Raw genomic sequence first — 22,062 nt, 5'->3', positions numbered from 1 at the left:
TGCAACACGATGGACTCTACGAAAAACTCACCTATAGTCTTGGCTGTCGTGTGCCAATGTAGGCGAACTTCGTAATATGTCATCGTACCAAGCAAGAGCTGAATAAAGATGCTTCGCATTTGTATATAAACTCAATTCAAGATAACGACACGACACACTTCATTTAAGGATACGACACTCTTCACAGCGATACGACGCTTTCCATTAGAAAATATTGAAATAACAGAAGACTGCCGGTAGAATATGTATACTGTAGAAGACGGCTGGAATCGTAACTGAGCTAATGAGTGGGCACTTGAGCGAAGATTGTCATAACAAAGACGGACAAGTTGCTATAATCACGCGACTAAAATCAGCATGCTGGTTCCAAGAGACGTCGGCAGCGGAAACCGAGGTGCCGTTGTCAGCCGAATAAGTCCCATAAAACTGCTTTCTTCTTTAGCGCCTACATTTTGAATAATATAAAACAGTACGGGAGTGGGTACTTAGCAGTAAATGAAATAGATTTAGCGAAGCGCAGGTACTCAAACTTGCAGGGATAGGTATTGCTGTTTGAGGTAAAGCAAAGTCCCCACTGCAATATCTCGCTCGAATGTGTTTACAGCCCATATGGAACCTCAATACATTTCATGGCAAGCGTTGCGAAGATATTTTTCGAAAAAATGGTACGCTATAAGCACTAGCTGGTTCAGTGCTTCTGAAATTTGTGTACTCCGCATAAGAAGCAAAATTGAAAATTTTATTATTTAATTTTTTATCATCACCGTTACAACAGTTACAAAGTATCTGCCTAAATTATTCATGTTTACTCACAAGACCAAAATTAGCTTTAATGTGCGACATCATGCATTACATTTGGACCAACTCAAGTTGCCGAATAGCATCAGTCACGCCAGTAAGAAGTGTATCTTGTATCATAAAGTAACAATATATTGTGCGATGTATCGAAAGTAAAGATAGTGACACCTCACCTGTGGAAGGTATCATGATACCAACGAGAATGTAAGATGGTATCTAAAATAGTTGTATCTCTGATGCTATACAGCCCTGGTACTAACAATGAAGTGCCTTTTTCTAGAAGAAACGAGGAGCATCAAAGCTTGCCACATCATTATAATAGCTAATATCCTAAATGGCCTTTATCAGCGCTGCAGGCGTCAAACTTAGGTAGGAGACTATAGGTGGATATTGGACAGATGGAATACAGAATGGACATTACCGAAAGGAATGGGGGGGGGTGGGGGGTGGGGGTGTTATGCAAAGAAAGAAACGTATACAGTCATTGATGTTTACAACAATTACCTTTTAGGAATTTATCAACGATTTTCTCGAAACATCAATCATTCAAATCTATCACATTCTTAAGTGAAGTAATCGTCATCGTTTTTTTTTTCAGTAACCTATCCAAGCAGTCTGCATAAGACGATCACAATGTACAGGCTTGCTCACGTCTTCGCAGGTTTACAGACGACAGCGTCATCTTCTGGAGCCGGAGCCACACCATTCTCGGCGCCGTTGTACTCTGCGATCACCTTGTCCAAGAAATCCAGGGACGCACGGACATCCTCCGAGCTGCACAAAGAGGAAAAATACCGTACTCAATATCAGTTCGGCATCGGCTGTTTCCCGTTTCTGCAAGCATTACGTCAGTTCATATTGTGCATGAAAATGGCGTTTCTGTAGTTTGCAAAAACGCAATAAGTGTATAGCTGCCTCGTTTGTTTAAACCAATAATTGCCAGTGTTTAAGGGAAAAAAATCGTATGGAACCTTTCGGAATTTTCATAAGGGCAGAAATTACAGTTGCCAAGCTCTAGGGCACGGGCTCCGGCCCTAGCAGTCAAATTCCGATGGAGTAGAAATGCAAATGCACCCGTATACATAGACTTGGGCGCACGTCAAGGGACGCTAGGAGGCTGAAATAATTCCAAGAGCGCCGCTGTACGTCCAATATTTCAACAGAAGCTGACCAAGCCTGTTTTGTTGCCTTTTAGGCGAGCGTTCCCTGCCCTCAAACTCGTCTAGATTTTTTTTTCTTCGGCTGCAAATCCCCAGTGTCTGTTTGTGATGGGTATAGATAGACATATGCACGTATCGCGTTCGCGTTGGTTTCTTTACCTGTAACCGCAAAGTAAAGCGAACGAGTACCGTGGTGTAATTGCGTCCGGCTACCATCCTTGCTAAAGTTTGCGTGGCAGGGCGGCTATCTCTTGTGTTGTTTTGTTCGGCGCACCTGCTGCTTCGTGCGGGAGACTTTAGAATTGTATCCTGGTCCTGACAAGGTCGACCAGCTGCTAGCTATTGTTAAGGATATGGTTGTCGAACGAAAAGTCTCAAAAAGACATCTTAGGAAAGGTAAAAGACGTCCAAACAAAATAACCGAAATAAAGAGACGTATTTCTAAACTAGAAGGATCCTCCGGATCTGACGAGGTTGTTCAGATGCTTAAGGACACTCAAATTAAACTAAAAGCATAGAATCAAGACAATCAACAATCCACTTTGGTGGTGGACGACCTCAACAACAGAATGCGCCGAAATAACCTTATCTTTAAAGGAATCACTGAGAAAGACTCGGAAACATGGCAGGAACCAGAAAGACCAGTAACTGAGTTTGTTGCTAAAAATTTAGGAATCGCAGCTGGTGAAATAGAACGTGCCCACCGCATAGGACAGAAAAAACCGGGTCATACTCGACCCAAAGAAGTGAAATTTCTGAACTTCAAAGAAAAAAAAACTAACTTACTGAAAAATGCATTTAAACTCAAAAAGTTAGATTCATCTCCTGTGTGAATTGAGGAAGATTTTTCACCCAGGTTGCAGATCATTACAAAGTAGCATACATAAGCTAGCGAGACAAATTCTAGACAACATGATTTATGTTTTGGACCATGATTCTAACAAAGCAACTGCCATACCGAAGCGTCAAGTCCTCGCGAAAACGTAGTGACGGAAGCATGAACACCGTGATACGCATCTGTCCATTCTTGTGTCAAACTTCCACAATATCTTTCATAAGCAAGATCACCTGTGTTCGTATGTAGAATCATGTTCGGCAGACATGATTCTGGGCACCGAAACGTGGTTGTCACATGGCACTTCTGATCATGAACTGTACTTGTCTTGTGAATTTTCGTTGTTTAGAGAAGATGGGTTTGAATCGAGTGGGGCTGGTGTGTTGGTCGCTGTAAAAGCTTGAGTAGAACCTCGCGTTGTTGAGACTAATTCTTGTGGATTGCACTCTGTCTGCCCACTCGAAATACCTGTATCATTGGGGTATGCTATCGCGCACCTAATTCATCTCGCGAATTTCCCAATTACCTAAATGAGTCTTTCGGTTTTGTTCCAAATATATACCGAACATCGGCGTCATTTCTTGCTGGCGATTTCAATTATTCGAATATTGAGTGGTAATTAAGCAGACCCCTGAATGGCACAGGAAAACGGGAATGTCAACATTTTCTTGATGTGCTCGCGTCGTTCGATTTGCACCACGTGGTTTCTGTTCCCACTCGGGGCGATTCGCTTTTATACGTTACATTAACTACGGAACCGAATAATGTTTCGGTAAATGTTCTGGACGGTTTGAGCGACCATGATATCTTGAATTGTGAAGTCATACGCACTGTGCAAAAGCGTGAGAACATAAAGTAATATTTGATTATACCTGAGCGAATGTAGACGGGCTTATCACAGATCTTTCTGTCTTTTCTGTCGACTATTTACAATCATTTCATCAACGCGACCTCAATACAAACTGGACACTCCTTCGTGACGAAATGATCGCACTTAAAGAAAGGCACATCCCTAGAGTCAAGGTAACGACCGGTACGCAAAGCGCTTGGTTTACGAAGCATGTAAAACGCACTATAAACAAAAAGAAACGTTTATACTTGAAAGCTAAGCTATAGGCATCTGAGGGAGATTGGAGACATTATCGTGAGCACGCGTACTTATTATGCAAGACCGAGATAACAAGAACCTAAGAAATTTTTTAACCCCGACATTTCAAACATGCTTCACAGTGACACCAAAAGGGTTTGGAAAGTTCTTAAACCCTAAGTACGCATCAAATTCGATGGTTTCATTATCCAAGGATGGTATCATTCTTTTTCCAGCACGTGTCGCTGTACAATTCGATTAGCTTTTTCCCCTGTGTTCACGAATGAGACCCCTGTCCGACGTAATCTTCAGGTCCCTCTTCTGCATTAAGGCATGCGCGACAATAATATCACCCCAGAAGGGATACAGTCCTGCACCGATTGTGTTCTATGCAACTAACTCGGCTCCTGGTCCTGATGGGATCTGCCCTATAAGCTTCTCAAAATGTCAAAACCTGCAATATGGAAGGTTTTAGCCACACTTTTGCAGCAGTCCATTGACACGGGATGCGTCCCAGATTATTGGAAGCAAGGTCGCGCAATTCTCATATTTAAATCTGGTGACCCGTCTAACCCATCAAATTACAGACCAATTTCTTTAACTAGCACGTGTTGCAAACTCCTAGAACATTTAACTTCACCCGCTGTCATGAAGTTCCTTACAAAACCTAATTTCTTCTTTATCAACCAACACAGTTTTCTCCATGGTCGTTCTTGCGAAACGCTATATACTGTTCGAATTAATTAATGACTTGCATCACTCTGTTCACTGCATGCATCAAACTGACGCTATATATGTTGATTTCGCGAAGGCCTTTGACAAGGCCCCTCACTTGCGGCTTGTTCATAAACTTACAGGTCTCAACATAAAAAAAAATTCTTAAGTGGATTACAAACTTCTTAGCCAACCGGCACCAGTTTGTCTTTGTTAATGACAATTTGTTTACGTTATTACACGTCAAATCTGGCGTACCGCAGGGTACCGTTCTCGGGCCTACTTTGTTCTTAGTTTATATTACCGATATCAGTGATGGTATGCATTCCACAGTAAGATAATTTGCAGATGACTGCGTGATCAACCGACAAGTTACTAACCCTCAGGATGCCTGCTATACATTCCATCTGACCTAGCAAATCTCAGTAAATGGTGCAATGACTGGCAAATGCAAATTAACGTTAATAAAACAAAGTCTATTAGGTTCGTAACGTTGGTAAACCCGGTGTTATACAAATGCACATTGAGCAACATAGCCATAGTATCTGTATCCACAATACAGTATCTTGGTGTTCATTTATCATCAGACCTGTCATGGAACGCTCATACAGACGGAATTGTTAGCAAAACATCCACATCTCTTGGCTTCATTAGGCCTAATTTGCATCTGGCGAACTCAGAGACTAAACTGATCGCTTATAAGACCCTATAGTACACCCACAAATATAATACGCCTTCTTAACCTGGAATCCGCATCAGGCCTAACTCATACAAAAGCTAGAGTCTGTCCAAAATAAGGCTGCCCGTTTCATCTAAAAAAACTACTTACGCACATCAAGCGTAACTGGCATCAAAACTTCACTCAACTTAGCTTCATTAGAAAAGCGCAGGATGCTAAAACTGTTGTGCTTTTATAAGCTACACTATAATCAGTCATCCCACGATACTTTCAATATCAGGCCAGCTCGACATATATCTTCACGACTACATCACCAGCATAAAATTGAACCCATTTTCACTCGCACTAATCTGTTCTATCACTCGCCACTTCTCATTGCCACTCGTGCATGGAACGCTCTGCCTACTGACATCGCTCACATTGTCGATCATGAATCATTTGTTAATCGCGTAAAGTCATTCCTTAAACTCCGAATAAAAAAGTTTATCCAATCCAATCCAATTCCTTAAACTCTAAGCTAATCGTTATCAAGACTTGTGTTCCCCCTCTGATGAAAATATTTATTGTTGAATGTTTGAGTCATGGTTGCTTTTCTTGTTATGATTCCTTTTCTTTAGCCATTGTTTAACTTTCAAATGTTTCTATTTTTACTTACTCTTTTCCCGTATTTCTATTACAGTGTTTAGTGATTTGTACATTATTGGTCCCAATCATTGTTACCCCCCCCCCCCCCCGTATGTAATGCCCTCTGGGCCTTTAGGGTATTTGAAAAATTACGCATAAAACACCTAAAATGTCATTACGATAACGCAAGTTTAACACAATTTGGTTGCATCTGGTTCTTCGACAACCATTCCTATACGTACATTCTTCTGCACCACCTACGAGAACACCACCACAAGGACAGCTCGAAGGACATTCAAGATGAGCTGTGGGCGAACCAGGAAACGCGCGAGTTTGCCACAAGCCCCGCTGCTCACTCGGGCGCGTTTGAAGATCGCAGGGAGCGTCTCACACACGTTCGGAGAAAAAAAAAGACAGGAGGGGACGCGTAATAACGGCCGCTCACCCAGCGGAGTTCACGACCGAACGCGAGCAGCTTTCGAGGGGCCCGCCACCGAGACGACGGTGAAAGCAGTGATCGGGGAGCCGTAATCACCGGCTTCGCCCACAGGAAACGGCCGGCCCGCTCGGACGTGCGAGCTGCACCGTCGAGATGCACGAACTCGTTCGCTCGGTGGGCGGCTGCTGATCGATAAGCATCGTCCGCTATATGAAAACCGTATTCCAACTTGCAGTCGTTCTTTGTTGTGCGATAGACTAGCGCGGTGCAACAGGTAACTTGAGCGAAATAACTGAAGAAAGGAAAATCGCTAACAAAAAAAAAAAACTGTCTCACCTACGCGGTATGCAAAGCCTTCGTTTTGTCGGAAATCAAATTTAGAGCCATTGAACATTACTCAGGTATTTCGGAGACAAAAAAAATATATTTCGACATATTAGTTAACAGGGCGCTGAAGCACTTCTGAGAGCCAGTATCGAGTATAGTGGGCGGCAGCTGTAGAAGTTTATACATATACATATATATTTTATGGGCAGAACAAAGCGTCATTGGCTGTTGTCCGGCCATCTTTATTCTAAAAAAAAAAACCAGCATTCACGCAGGTTCAGCGCATCGGTTGTATACCTATACGAATCCCTTTCAAGTCCAGCCGCATGTATACAGACGCAAGCTGAAGGCGCAGACATGGAAGCTTTCGCGGTGTTCCTCAGCTGGCTAGGTAGAGTAAGTGCTGAAGATAGACGATCCCTTTAGGTAACAGGCGATCATGAAGTTACGCTCATACTCGTGACCGCTCTTGAAATTACGTCCCTATATTGTTCCCTGCAGCCTCCCCCTTCATACTTCATCTTTTTACCGTAATTTCCCACCGCCCACATTAACTGCAGCGAGGAAGCTTCAAGTTCTATTGCACATGTTTTCCGACGGTGCTCTCTTCACTCTCGTTTCTTTCTTCCCTTTAATTCCTTCGTTCTCTTCCCCAAAGTGCAGGGTAGCAAAAAGGACGCGTGTCTGGTTGACCTCCCCGCCTTTGATTCGTTCCCTTGCTCCTCATGCTATTGTTGTAATACCTCTAGGATTGGCCCAACCTCGACGAAGCGACGATGTCATGCACCGACGTTCATCAAATGACACCGTCATCATCATGACGTCACGCCATGACGTCATGAATGTCACAAGAAATTTTGCGGTCTTTGAAGCCATAATGACGCTACTGATGGCTTCATCATCAGATGACGTCATTAATAAGATCACGCGACGTTCTATCCATGACGACAGTTATAGCGTAAGAACAGAACGACGACACAGAGACAAGAATGACACGAAGGACACGAGCACTCGTGTCCTTCGTGTCCTTCTTGTCTCTGTGTCATCGTTCTGTTCTCGCGCTATAACTATCGTCATGTCATACCAACTAGCCTAAGCTGCCACAGTTCTGCCCAGGTCTAGTGACGTCTCATGATGCCGTAACAGAGAGACAATAAACAGAGAAACGATATGTTCCAGTGGACACAAAATCGAATGGCATCACTATATATCCTCACTCCAGCTCAGGCGTGGAAGCCATGTTCACCGTCCCTCATTTGTATGCACACTATCATGTGAAACGATTTCTGAGATCCCATTTGCTCCCAGCGCCTACGTGGCCTCCCGTGGTAGCTTCACCGCGTGCGAGATGCGACCAGGAAGTGATCGCAGCCGAAGAAGAAAAACGAGGAAGAAGCCTACGACGCATGCGTCAATCTCTTCTTTCTTCTGGCGGCTTCTTTCTTTTTCCCGACAGCTGACATAAGCAGCTCGGCACCCCGTCGACCCAACGGCGGCGAACAGGTGCGACGCTGCTTGCCTGTGAGCCGCCAGCTTCCATACAGCTTCTCATTCGCCTACCGGCGGGAACGTTGCCACTTTAGCTCTCGTGCAAGCTGGATTCAGCGATTCTTGTGACAAGAGGCCCATGACTATGTAAACCACAGCGACCCGGTCAACACAAGGACCAAATCTCAAAGGGCAGAGGCTGACTGCAGCGCCGGGAAGAAGAAAGTCAGCGGCGGAAGGAATACACAGAAATGACAGGCTGGAGTTGACCACACATTTGTCTCCAGTTCATCACGGTGTGCGTATATCGAAAAATGTGCCCATGAAATTATTTTGGAAGGGAGACAAGAACATGCTACTCGCGAAAACCATCTTAGACTAGCATGATTCCTATGCAGCCTTGGTCAATTGCAAGCTTGGCACTGAATAAAAACGACAACCATCCGAATGCCCGCAGCTTCAGAAGGAAACACTACCCACCCTCGTCTCGTTTCGTCGTCAAGACTGCGAAGCACGTTTTTTTTTAAATTTATTAGGCCTTCAAGCTAGCGTGTTAGCATGAAACAATAAGCCCTAGATGTCATGCTCGGTCGCAGATAATGGCCTTTGAGGCCACGGCAAACGTGCACATTTGTCATTCCCAGAAAGCCGTTAAAAGTACTTTCCTGAAGCGAGGCAGAATAAAACCTCAATGTGCACAGCAACAGAACCAGGGGGAAGGATTTTCGAGAGGCAATCCGTCATTGACATGGCCACAAGTTCGAAGCCGGCTTGCCTTCATAAGCCAGCTGTTGTCGGCGACTGTCACGAAGGGTCGATCAAATCCTATCGTCGGGGAAACTAGCTTCAAGCTCAGGCTGCCACGCTGTCGTGAGATCGGCCGCCTAATCGTGCAGACCTTGTCGCGATAGGATCGCGGTGAAAGAGCATCAACATCACAAGAAAGAATTGGCTGACAGCGCTGGTTGAGGCGGACCGAAACCTCCACAGCGGCCGTAGTACTTCGATGCGAAGTCAGCGTTTACAGAAAGCCGATACCCGAGCCGTCAGCGACGCGCAGCGATGTGGACGAGAAAAAGGAAACAAAAACAGTATAATGTAAACGCGCTACATGAGTGGCATGCACTGTTCGTGTGGCGGTGTCAAGTACCGCGTGACGTAGAGAAGCTGGACAGGCTAAAGGCAGAAGACAGACCTCGAGCGCCCTATTCTGGAGTACACTGACAGTTTTAACGGAGAGCATTTCGTGCTTCCTTCTACAATATGGCCGTCTTGAGAGTTCCAAACTAGGCTAGCCAACAGAGCACGCGAGGCAGCTGATCTTGGTGCGTATCGCATTATTTGTTACAATTTATTATAAACACCTTCAGCGCCCAAGTCGGGCCTTATCTTAGACGGTTCATTACTAACATAAGGCTGTAAGCTATAACGTCGAGAACAGCAGCATCAAAGAATCCATTAACCCGGAGACATCGTCACGAAAGAGGAACGCACGATACCAGGCATAAAACGTGTCAATACAAAATGTATTACACTGCGCACAAAAGAAGACGCTAGAAGTATACGAACTAAAACAGATTCACGCAGTATTCTCCCGGGGGACATGAAAAACCAGCCGCAGACGCTATTGCGCTGGCAAGCAAATTTATTTCTTCGAGTGTTCAAGGCAATAACGAAAACATTTTAGGGGATCTAACATTAAAGGCGGCTGAAGCAGTCGCCGGTAACGTACCGCCATTCTTTCGTGATGATGCCCTAAAATGTGCCCGAGTTGATCTGTCACGCGCTACTAGCTGCGAGCGAGGAGAAGAAACGGGACAACGATGGCATGGTAAGTTCATACGAACGGATTGCATCATCTCGGGGACATTGCTCACGTAACTCAGACGACCGTGCGTCTTTACTTGGACGTCAAGAGAGGGACGTTATAGCCCGCCGGAACCGTGTGGTGGAAAAGCGGCGCGATGATCGTATCGTCGTCGCGCAAGAGCAGTCCGCATCTCTACAGCGGCCTTTTCCGTGTAGGAGCACCTCATAGGACGACTTCGCAAAGATGGCCTCATGACACAACCGATGTCGAGACGGAGGCCTGACCTTGATTGCTCGCAGTTACGTCGTCCGTACCTCACTGCTACGTTCCGCCTGCCTGCATCGTATTACTATTGAGGTTGTGAAATTCAAAAACACCCGTAAGAATAGTATCTGGAGTTTTAAGTCCCGAAATCACGATACGATTGTGAGAGACGCCATGTTGGAGGGCTGCGGAAATTTCGATCATTTGGTGTTCTTTATCGGGCACTGGCATTGCACAGCAACAGGGTTTCGGCCATTTCACCGTCAAGGAATTCGACGGCCGCGGCAGGGTTCGAATCCGCGACTTGCGGGTTCAGAAGCCGAACAGCATGTGTACGGGTGTTAAAGAACTCCAGGAGGTCGAAACTAACTGGCGTCCTCTGCAACGGCTTGACTAATAGAAATTTCATGGTTTCGGCTAGTGAAGCTCCCGAAAGTATCATTATCATTATCATCATCATCGTCATTATTATTATTATTATTATTATTATTGTTGTTATTATTATTATTATTATTAACCTGCAGCAGATATAAGGAACACGGACGAAATCATACAAGACTAATTTAAGTGTATTAGATGTAAAAGGAGGCCATCAAGAGGATACTGCCCAGGCTACCATGCACCGAACCGGTTAGTTGCGCATCCCGACATTAGGTCCGGTACAATCGACCCTCTTACAAGTGATACGGGTTTACAGACGCCTCTCCGATAATGCTGGCACGTGTAGATCTTCCACGTTAGCCTGCCGCAACGCAGAGACGCAGTTTCATATCTTGCTCCACATTACGATAGAAGCGTCTCTACGCGCGAAAGCGGCCACTTGGTCATGTCCGTTGCTGCCGACTCCTGTTCTGTGTCACAGACATTCTGCTCAATACTGGGACGCTGAACTCAAGCATGCCGTTATAACTGAATCAGTTTTCATGGCACGTACGACAAGCCCATACGCGTAAGCAGGGCTTCTTGTCGGGGAGAGAGGAGGGAGGCAAAGTTCGTCGGAGCAACCCCCTCCCCTCCCCTGATGTATGCCGCAGACTTCGCGCCCCCTCCTCTGATGTGACTTACAAGCCTGTTGCGTAATCGTCTCGAAGCGGGAGGGGGGTTCCAATTTTGCCACTGGTTCCACATCACCAATGGCTGCTTGTTTTGCTCGCCTCTAGATGACGCGAAAAGAGGCTGTATTTGCTCTCGCTCCCGCTTGAACGCGCTGCCAGCAGCCGCCGGAGCACGCTGGCCGCACGGTCGCGTGTTCCCTTTCATAAAAAAATCGATACATCGCACATTACACGGGCCTCCATCGTTTCGCCCCTCTATCAAAATGCGACCTCCATGGCCGGGATCGAACCGGCGACTTTCGGTTCAACAGCCGAGCATTTTAACTATACTGCTCCACCTCCACCACCACCTCCACCAGGCCGACAACCTCTACCAGGCCGGCAACCTAGAAAGTCATATGCTATAGTGCTATAACGGGAAAGCTTTCAATATATGTTTCTACGAGGCAGCTCAAACTGTTATTCACGTTCGCGAATAAATTGTCTACGAAAGGACGCCGGAATTACACGTTCTCTGGCACTCCATCTCAAAAGCGTTCCTCAAGCGTAAGTTCGAAGTGCCTCGCCCATTGAGGGGAGGTCACAGGCATTGATCGCCTGATTGCCTGCAATAACAGTTGTTCAAATAAAGGTCTACATTCATTCCTGAACCCAGATGAGGCCTTTGTTCTGTACTGCGACATTTCGTACGCCAATCGGAGGACGGAGAACAGATAGCATGGCTTGCCCATGAGGCACATTTGAAGATGTGCCGTAGCTTCAATGTCTTTGCTTTCTTTTTCACTTCTTTTATTAGCAGGGAGCTTTCTTCCCCAACACACAACGAGGGCACTCTCCTATATAAAATGGCAGTACTCTTCAACCGACCGCAGAGAGCAGAACGTGCATGCAAAACGAAAGCAAACGGAGGAGAGAAAACGAGCTCCACGGGAGGCAGGCCACCGCTGTCGGGCTTTAGCAACAAGTGACCGCGCTAAGCCGATACGTGCAGAGCAGCAAGCATCGCAGATAGAAAAGATGCACGCGAGAGGAGCCCGGGAGGCCGAGCGAACCCGGTCACACCGGTTCCGACGAGGCTGGCCCAGCCTGCTGCCGCGATGAGATCGGCCAGTGTCGGACGGTCGAGATTTCATGCCCGTGGTCGAAAGTGGCCGCACATGATGAACGTGAGGCCTTCGCGTAATCGCGTGCCAACGCATCCCACGTGGCTAGGACGGTTGTTATCAGCGCCAGCAACACTGAAGCTCTCGATGTCACGGTCATTTAAGCAGACGCGAAGCCGCATAAAAGTAAGCAGAGAAAATGGTGCGAGATGATCGAGAACACTTGTAAAATGCTGTTAGGCATGACAGAACTGGCGTCGCGGACAAACGGGTTCACACGTCTCGCGCAAATCGCTCTGCCCTACATGATATTCACGCAAAAATTATCGCACGAACGCCCCTCAAAGCGTACAGTGACCAGCTGACAATTTCATACGCACGCATTCTCGACAAAAGGTGGTCTGTTAAACATAGACTGCATCAACTAAAACTTGGCTAAAGCTTGAACTATGAGTCCTTCACTTGGGACTCATGGTCTCGATTAACTTGACCATTTGTGGCATTGATTTGTTTTCTTTGTGACGCACAACTTGTATATGGCTAATACAGCTGCCATGTCGAGAGATCTTATAATACCGAGTGAAGAAGGAACTTTTTGGGCCACGAACGCTCTTCCGCTTAACTATATAGCGCGAACAGAAAGTAAACAACGGAATATGAAAAGCTGTATAGCTACAGTCGAAACCCGCAATGACGATATCGCGCAGCAGCAAGACAATTTCCTGTTCCCGGAGAAAGCCAATAGAATTCAGTGGGTCTGGCATTTCTCGATACGAAATGTTGCTATAAACTGCTGCAATCCCGCAACAGCGAAAATTTACGCGACGTTTCTCCTCACATTGCCTGATCATGTAAGGTCAGAATACTACCTGATGAGCTCAAAGTTTTTGGGTGCCGCCGTTATCGGGCTGTTGTGAGGCGGCGGTTTTGATCGCCAAGTATCCGTTCGAAGAATGAGTACGAGACGGCTTTTGGCGTCTGCGAATACCGCACAGCGACCACGGCGGTGGCCGCGTTTTCGATGGGTGCGAGAATGCTTAAGGCCCGCGTGCTTAGAATTATGGTATAGCGCCTAGAGTAAGTATATTCTATAGGCACTATACTCACGGATTCGTCCATTGGCAGATTCGGAGCACTTCCAGTAATGCTTTCTTCTGCTCCATGTGGAGCAAGTCTATTCCATAGGCGGATTCCGAGTGCTCCCTGTATGTTTAATTGACAGATTTGGAGCAGCTTCGTCTCGAGATCCATTTGACGGATCAACTTTTGCTACTCCGCGAAAATCGGCGGATTAGACCGGAAGCTGCAAGCACGCCGTGCCTTGATATGGCGCCATCTTTGGGCGCGCCAACGGACGCCGGTGGCGTCAGTTGCGCCTCGCGTCGGAGCTCACGTTTTGCTATAGTAGCGCAGCGTTGCTGTGCCCAGCGTGCCCACTCAAGCAAGAAGAGAGACGTGCGAATCTCGTTCCATTCTGACCCTGCATTTTGTTCCAGGGGGAGCCCGTGTGTTCCATTGGTGTATTGTCCTCCGCTACGGTGGAGTGCTCCGGCGCACAGTTCGTCGGCCACTCCGAATCCGCCAATCGATGATATCATCGGAGTGGCTAATTTAGGTGCACGTTAAAGAGCACAAGGCAATCGAAATTTTCGGTGCCTTTCACTACGGCGTTCCTCGTTATCATAGCATGGTTTTGTTTCGCTGAACACTAGCTATTACATATCATATAACTTAATGGCTAACATGACTATCCATCGGCGTCTGTCAGTGCAAAGTTATGTGTTCGCGCAGCGGTATGGTGCCGTGACTGCCACACCGGCGAAGCTTCCCTCTGAAAATCTCACGCGGTTGCCATTGTAGGGCACCGGACGAAGGCGCGCTGTTGCTGCGGGCTTGCAGATATGCGTGCTTGGGGCCACGCAATCACGCTTTGCGTATCGCACTTCGTGTGGAGTTGCAAAGTTTGGGGTGTCGCAGTTGGTATCTTGTGCTGTGTCGTACAACGTGGGCTGCCACACGCCCTGCCGTGAGTGGACAGACACAAGGTAAATAGAGAGCGCGAAACACACGACACCCACAGGGCGAAAGCCGAGGAGAGGAGACGGCAAAACTGCGGGATGTGTTAATTGGGACGCTTTGGACTCGATGCGGCTGTTCCTCAGAGCGCGTGGCCTCACCGCGCACAGCTCCACGGGTTGCGAAGGAAGATCGGTGCGTTTACTAACAATGCAAAAGTCAACAAAGCAAGCAAATTGAATCATGGCACTGAATTGTTTTATAAGCGTCGTTTTGCAGCCAGTTTGCCGATTTTTGTGGTGCATCATTTCGCGAAATTCTCGTGACAGTGAAACTTGTCAGTCTATACGCCGATTACGTTATTGCGGTTTAAAACGCATTATTGAAATAAGCAGGAGGTGGTGTGAAGATTTAAAAAAAGTTAACAGCCTTAAGCGGTCAACGGGTCATCGCATAACGACGGAATAGCTCGGAACACTGAACCAGGCGAAAGCGGCGGTGGCAAAAGTGGCCACCGTTCAACAGGTGCGGCGAGAATGCGCGCTCCGCGACCATTGGTTGTCGAGCCGCTTGGTTGCCAGATACTTTGGAAATCACGTTGCACAGGGCGGCAGCAAGCGCAGAATTCACAAGCCGCCGTTGTGGTATGGCGTGCGTAAGTTATTCGGTTTATGTACCAGAACAACGATACGTCGATCAGTAGGCGCGCGGCTGGCTGCGCATGAATTCTAACCATCCTACTTTTGTTTCTTAACCCCGTCGTTTTGAATGCGAAAGCCTTGGATGTTTCACAACACGCGAAAAGAGGGCGTCGGCATCGGCAGCACGAGTAATGCAAATAAAGATCACCATCCTAAAATGAGGCCCCATCTTAAGGCGTGATCATGGCGTGACAGACAGCCAGAACATGTGACGTCACTATGGAATCAATTCACGTGACTTCGCACGACGTCACGACGTGACGTCGTCGCTATAGGTTAAAGCGGTGAACCAATGCAGAACCACGTGAGCTGCCGAAAGCTAGAATCATTCCAATCCCAGAGGCAATGCGAAACCGCCTCGAGTGCGGAAAGTTTTCGGGGCGTGATCAACTCGGCCAAGTGAAAGTGGTCTTGGGCACAAAAAGGGACTCGCGCGAGTTTTGCGATTCGGTGAGCAGCGAAGCTCGCAGTGCACGCTTCACGAGCAGATCCATATACGAATTGAAACGCAGAGCTTTCCGCTAATGTATGCGCGTTCGGATCGGCAGCCGTGGGAAAATTCGCACGAATCTCTGCGGGAAATGCGGCGATGAGGGACCTCGTGTGCAGGTACACAAAACGAAATAGCGCAGCTGCATTCGCTTGAGAACGCTGGACGGCGCTTGACCACGCTCGCGCAAGTGACCCGTGAAGTGTCTCTCCGACGCTATAGTGAGCAAGATGCCATATACGCGATCTCGTTATTCATATTGTTCTAGCGCCCTCCGGCACCCGCGCGCGTTAGTCTCACTGCTTGGATAGTTTATGGGCTTTACACGTCTCGAAGCCGTGTACAGTGTAGGGCTCGATTCGTATCATTTCCCCTGGAATTCTTCAAGTTGGAATGACATCGAACAGTTCACGCGGACCTCTAGCATTCCGCCTCTGCAAGTGCGAGCGCCGCAGCCGGGTTCGAATGCACGTCTTTCGGGTCAGCGGCGGGACACCCTAACAACTCAGCCACCACGGCAACAGGAGTTGTACACAACTCCTGCTGCTGTGACAACAGTCAGCAGTAACTGTATACAGTTATACTGCTGACTATTGTATGTGGGTTAACTGACTGCTTTGTAGCCACTTGTGCCAGACTCGGCACTTGCGTGAACTAGAATATATAGTACAGAAAAAGAAATAGGTATATACTACTTTACATAACACACACACGTGCCACCACCTCCCTTCGCATCATAAGGATAAAATGGCGTACGTAGATTGCACCGCACGTTATTTATCTACGAATGGGTGCTTTACTCACATCATTAGATCATCTATAATGCAAGCTTTGGTGCCCCCTCTTTCCAACCCCTTGTTTAGCGCTTTGGTATATAGGAATGATTTGTAGGGGGGTTACATAATAGAGAATTGCTGCGATAAACCCTCGACCCTCTTTCCCTTCTCCCCGACCGGGAACCCTGGGCACGTTGATGCGAAGACACGCCGATGCGCTTGGGCACGTCTCCCTCTTCTCTTGCCATGTCTTCGTCCACTTCGATTTGGCGCAAAACAAAGTCATGTGCCACCGACACCAACTAGGCCGAACCCACACCCCTCACTTCATTTTCTCCTCTCCAATAACGCTAACGACTTCATCTGCAACAACAGTATCGGCGTCGGCAATGGCACGTGGGAACGAACGCTGTGGGAGCGCGAAAGAGTCCTAAAAGGGGAGCGCTCTTTCCGCGGCCACCCGCTTCTTTTGCGCGTACGCTTTTCCTCGGGACTATGCCTATACTGCCTTCAAAGAAAGACAACGGTGCTCTGGCGCCCATGAACAACACATGTTTCCTATAAGAGCTGGAAGCAGTGAAAAAATAAAGTATGTACCGAAATGGAACAAAGGAGAGCGGCGCTCGGCGGCCGCAAGAGTCCATTTCTTTGGCGGCCGTGCTCAAGGGCGTGTCTTCGCATCCTCCGGCCGGCGCGCGGTGTGGGCCGGTGGTAAAAGTGGAGCGCCCACAACTGCCAAACATGTGTCGGCGCTCGCAAACAGGAGGACGCGGGAAACAGCGTCGCCACCACACGCGTGCGAACGAATGTCTCGTCGTCGTAAGCACTTTCCTCCAGAGAACAGGAAGCACCCAACTTTTCTGTCGGCTCGTAGGCCTTTATGCGCCGCAAGCGATATTTTGCGACTGCTTTTGTAGAATAACGGTATTGAGCTTCTCACTAAAGACATGAATTACCAGACAGAATGCGTCGGTGAAGGCCAGTGGTGCCAATTTAGCGGATTTCCCGCTAAATCTGGCGGATTTTATTTTATTTCGACGGGAAAAAAATCAGTCTAGCGGCTAGCGGATTTTCTGACGGGCCATTTTTGTACATAGCGGATTTCTGTCGGATACCTCACGCAGTGGACCAATTAAAAATCGCCCTGCAAGAAACCATTCCCGTGTTCTCTAAAAATGCGGAAATTGTTTAACTTCAGAGGCTCCTGTTCACTTGCTCCGCCTATCTCAGACAAACAAATCCGTGAGGTTTCAAAGCGGCGATCGCTTTCTAAGTAATAAACAACGGACGACCTGCGATGCACCAATCTAATAATACCAGAATCTTAGAATACCTAATAAGCGAAACGTACAACTGGTTCGCAAGATCCCCTGCCCGGAAAATGACGTACAAGAAGCTCTACGGTCTGATGAATGACGGCGATGAACCACTGAAGATTGTGCAAGCGTGCAGGACGCGATGGCTATCCCTCGAAATAGCCGTATCGAGGATCGTAGACCAGTGGACCGAATTGAAGGCGCACTTCGAGATTGCAAGGCGCACTGAAAAGTGCTATGCGGCAGAGGTGCTGTATGGTATGTACGAGAACCAGATCAATCTGGGGTACTTGCTTTTTTTGAGACCGATTCTGACAGATGTTCAGAAGGTTAACAAGGCATTCGAGGCGAAAAATGCGGATCAAACAAAGCTGCTGAAAGACCTCATGACTTTGCTTTCAAGCTTGGTTGAAAAAGTCGTAATTCCGACAGAGCAGATTGACGTTTTGACGTGCAGACTTGAGGACCACTTGAATCCCAAGCCATGTCTGGGCTACCTGTTTGAGACGTACGTTGACAACATGAAAGCTCAGAAGACCGACGAGTTCTCTGTCGCAGATGAAGCTGTGATGCGAGAAAGCTGCATAAGGTTTATTACCACGCTAGTAGATCAAATCAGACAGCGACTTCCCGACAACATCACAGTTCTCCAGAAAACATCACTCTTATCGGTCGAAAACGCTTTGTGCGTCGTGAAGGAGCCATTGATTCCTCTGCTGGAAGCAATGGCAGTGCCCCCTGGAACGATCGAAAAAATTCAAAACCAGTGGGGTAAAATCACCCTCCTGGACTGGAAGCAAATATCGTCCACGCAGTCGTTCTGGTGTGAAGTTCACTCCTATAAGGACGCCTTCGGCGAAAACCCGTTCGCCGAGCTGGCCGGATTTGCCATGTCGATGCTCGTGCTGCCGTATTCAAATGCCGAAGTAGAGAGGACATTTAGTCAGCTCAACATAGTAAAATCCAAGCTGAGGAACAAGCTGAAGCCTGAAACAACAAATGCCATCCTCGTCGTAAGAGCGGGGCTGAAGCGACACCAGAAAAGTTGTTTTGATTACGAACTTCCCGCGGCAGTTGTTAGTGCAATCGGGACATCTGCAACGTATGTGCAACCAAGTCACCTGTCTGGTTCCTCAACAAGTACCAGCGGTCCTGTGGAGATGGTGGCAGACGACAACAGCGGCGACGAAGACCTCGATGTGTTTTTCGTTGACCTGTGAGTTTTTTTTATCAGTGTGAACATTTATAACTTTTAGTCTCATCTGTGATGAGGTTCACCAATGACGACGACCGCAGCACTGAAGCCTCAAGTGTTCTAGTTAGACTCCTTGAACGACTATTCGCGGCAATATGTTATTTCAGCTCTCGAAGTTTTGGGGAGCTTTTGAGAATGATAAAGGTATTTATCATACGAAATTGCAGTGTTTTTTGAATAAAATAGGCCCTAGCGGGAAACTTAGCGGATATGTTTGAGAATCTAGCGGAATCTGGCGGATTTCTCATTTCTTTTTAGCGGATGTCTGACGTTCAGCGATGGCAACACTGGTGAAGGCTAGCAGCGCCGATTGTGCGTTTATAGCATCTCCCCGAGTATATGAAATATATGCCAGGGAACACACATAGATTCCAGGAAAAATATTTCGCCTACATATAATATACACTGAGCTCATACTTTGTCTATATAATAACACGTCCGTACAAACTGAATTCGTTGAGTGTTGGCTTCCTGCATGTGGTAGCTATATAAGCGTCGCGATATTGAGGGTACTGGGGCAACAAAACACTGAAAAATGGATGACTTCGTTTCGCCCACATTTTCAATATAACGAAAAAAGAAAAAAAGTTCGATAATATTTGTGCTGGCGGTACGTTCGAGTAAAATGTGTTACGGCGATCAGAGATTCGTTTGCACGCGAGCTTCCAGAATTGCGGTTTCAGATCCCACCAACGAAAAGGGTTATTTTTGTTCAATAGACCCTTTTCATGATCCGCAAGTGCACTTTCCTGCGCTGTTTTTCCCACAAATAATGGCGGCCCCTGATGTCCGTCAGGTAAAGATGAGGTTTGTAGTAGTTAGAGTCACTCCTATAGTATTTATTAGAAAGAACTTTGTCGCTTCGATCGTTCAGCCACCACACTGCATTGATTGATTGATTTATTTGTGGGGTTTAACGTCCCAAAACCACCATATGATTATGAGAGACGCCGTAGTGGAGGGCTCCGGAAATTTAGACCACCTGGGGTTCCTTAACGTGCACCCAAATCTGAGCACACGGGCCTACAACATTTCCGCCTCCATCGGAAATGCAGCCGCCGCAGCCGGGATTCAAACCCGCGACCTGCGGGTCCGCAGCCGAGTACCTTAGCCACTAGACCACCGCGGCGGGGCGCCACCACATTGCAGGAATGATGGTTAGTACACAGACTCGCCTAACCTTCGTGAAACGTACTTGCGGCTTTGTTTGTTGTGGTGTTTTCCCGTTTGTTTCAGATAAAAGGATGGATTATTGCTAACTTCGTGAGCCGATTTGAATTGGTGGACTTAAAAGGCAGTAAAACGTTGAAGCAGAACTCCTGAACATACGCTGAACTTCGCCTTGTGACAAAGCGGCTCCAGGCCACATGGAGCCGGACGAAGCCAAAAGAAGGAAGCATAGATGAATCCGGGAACTAGCCGTCATTCCCATGCCGACTGAAGCACGACGCGTCGCAGATCCCTCAGACTTCGGCGCCAGAGTTCCATTTAGTGTATTATTACGAAAGTCTATGTATGCTAGTTGCACATGCTGGGGCTCGCCTATCATGTCTGTTTATGTCAAGAGAGCAATCAAAACTGCGATTCAACACGTTCTTTTCAGTAACTGACTAACCACCCTAGGGTAGGTTAACTGAGTCGCAGGAAAGTTAGCTTTACAATAATGAAAAGGGTATATTAATTTCAAATTACTTCACAATTAGTGCATCATACAGTCAAAGACATAAGTTATAGTCATCTACGCCTTTGCTGACCTAATCACCTGTTCGATTCATTTGGTTGTGTCTAGCCTTTTTCTAAAGCTACTCGCTTTATTTAGGTTCGGTAGGCATCGTGTCAGCATAACTGCGATTGTTGTCCTTCAATAAATGCAGCAGAAGTGTTGAAACGCGCATACTGTCACGGGGTCGTGACGTCGACGAAGGGAGCAGACTATGTAGGTCGAAGATGTAACTGTTTATTTGGCCGAACTTGTGGCCACTAAAGGGAAACCAGATTACAGCAAGACACACTGATAGCGGTGAACGGAGCGTCGTTCATCGATCCCCAACTGACAGGCGTCGAAGCAAGTCGGTCATTTATACATGTGCCGTCAAATATTTCCCGCCTCATCACTGGTCGTCACGCAAGCTATGGAATAATCTCGAGTGTTCGCATTGAGCCCGTAATCCTAACAAAACAATCTACAATAATCGCGAACCTTCTCGAACAACGAGGCGCAGTTTGCGCTAAACATCCCTGACAGGATTTGTGGGCGAAAACCGAATGAAACAAAAGGAAAAAAAAACTCGCGCGGTTTTCAGATACCACGTGTCCGCAGTAGACGTTGTAAAGCAGACGCCGTAAAGTCATGACAACAACTGTTGTCTTTATCTGTTGCTGCCTCAAGCGGGCAACAACACGTTGAGCAGACAATGCGAATGCACACGCTGTCAAAATCGGACTCGTTCAAGACTGTTATAGCACGCAGTCACAGATGGTCATGCGTACATAGTTATGCCTTCTAAGAGGTGCACCAATGCGACAGATCAAGTGAGATTTAAAGAGTCGTTTGAAGGCAGTCTTGCCGATAATTTCGGTATAACACGCTAGACCTTTTCTATAAAATGCACTTGGTAGTATACGTATACCCTTGCTGAGCCGGCATACGTTTTGTCCTGGTGAAAGAGCGGACCTTAAACCATACTATGCGGCAATGACCAATCCCCGAGCCCTTAGTAGATACTTATGTAGCCGGGAGTCAGCGGGAGGCTGAAATGCACCGCTACAACCACGAATTTTAGGAAAAATACTTCTCTCTCTCTCTATCTTGAAATATTAGGTGGATTACTAACAATGACAAACTTTTCATGCTGGTTGCAGCAAGGTAGAAGCTACGAGATATAAGCAAGCCATATGCTTGAGCAGCAGACACAGCACTGTTGGTAACCGCACTATATGTAGCCAGGTTGGAATAACTGCGCCTGTTCGGCAAGTGCTATATAGATATCACAGCGATACATATTAGGCTAATCAGAATTCGCATGTGGGTACTAGGCCTATATCATAGCGGTAACTACCGGCAGTTGTGGCGAAGCAACACGCCAGTGTCCATACAGACGCGACCACCCTCTTCTATCAAACTG

General features: G+C 47.1%; 1 protein-coding gene across 2 annotated transcripts in view; it reads right to left on the bottom strand.

Annotated features, from left to right (window-relative positions):
- Nucleotides 1-22,062, bottom strand: part of LOC119185374 (uncharacterized) — a 61,747-nt gene that overhangs the window by 21,626 nt on the left and 18,059 nt on the right. For both annotated transcript variants that reach the window (XM_037434422.2, XM_075892250.1), the window contains one exon: nt 1,450-1,572. In XM_037434422.2, the coding sequence (XP_037290319.2) occupies nt 1,450-1,572 (123 nt within the window). Of the gene's footprint in view, nt 1-1,449; nt 1,573-22,062 lie in introns of those variants that run through there.

The sequence above is a fragment of the Rhipicephalus microplus genome, chromosome 1 (assembly GCF_043290135.1).
Source record: "Rhipicephalus microplus isolate Deutch F79 chromosome 1, USDA_Rmic, whole genome shotgun sequence".
Taxonomy (NCBI): domain Eukaryota; kingdom Metazoa; phylum Arthropoda; class Arachnida; order Ixodida; family Ixodidae; genus Rhipicephalus; species Rhipicephalus microplus.
Note: the sequence above shows the minus strand (reverse complement) of the source record. Positions and strands in the feature narration are given on the sequence as shown.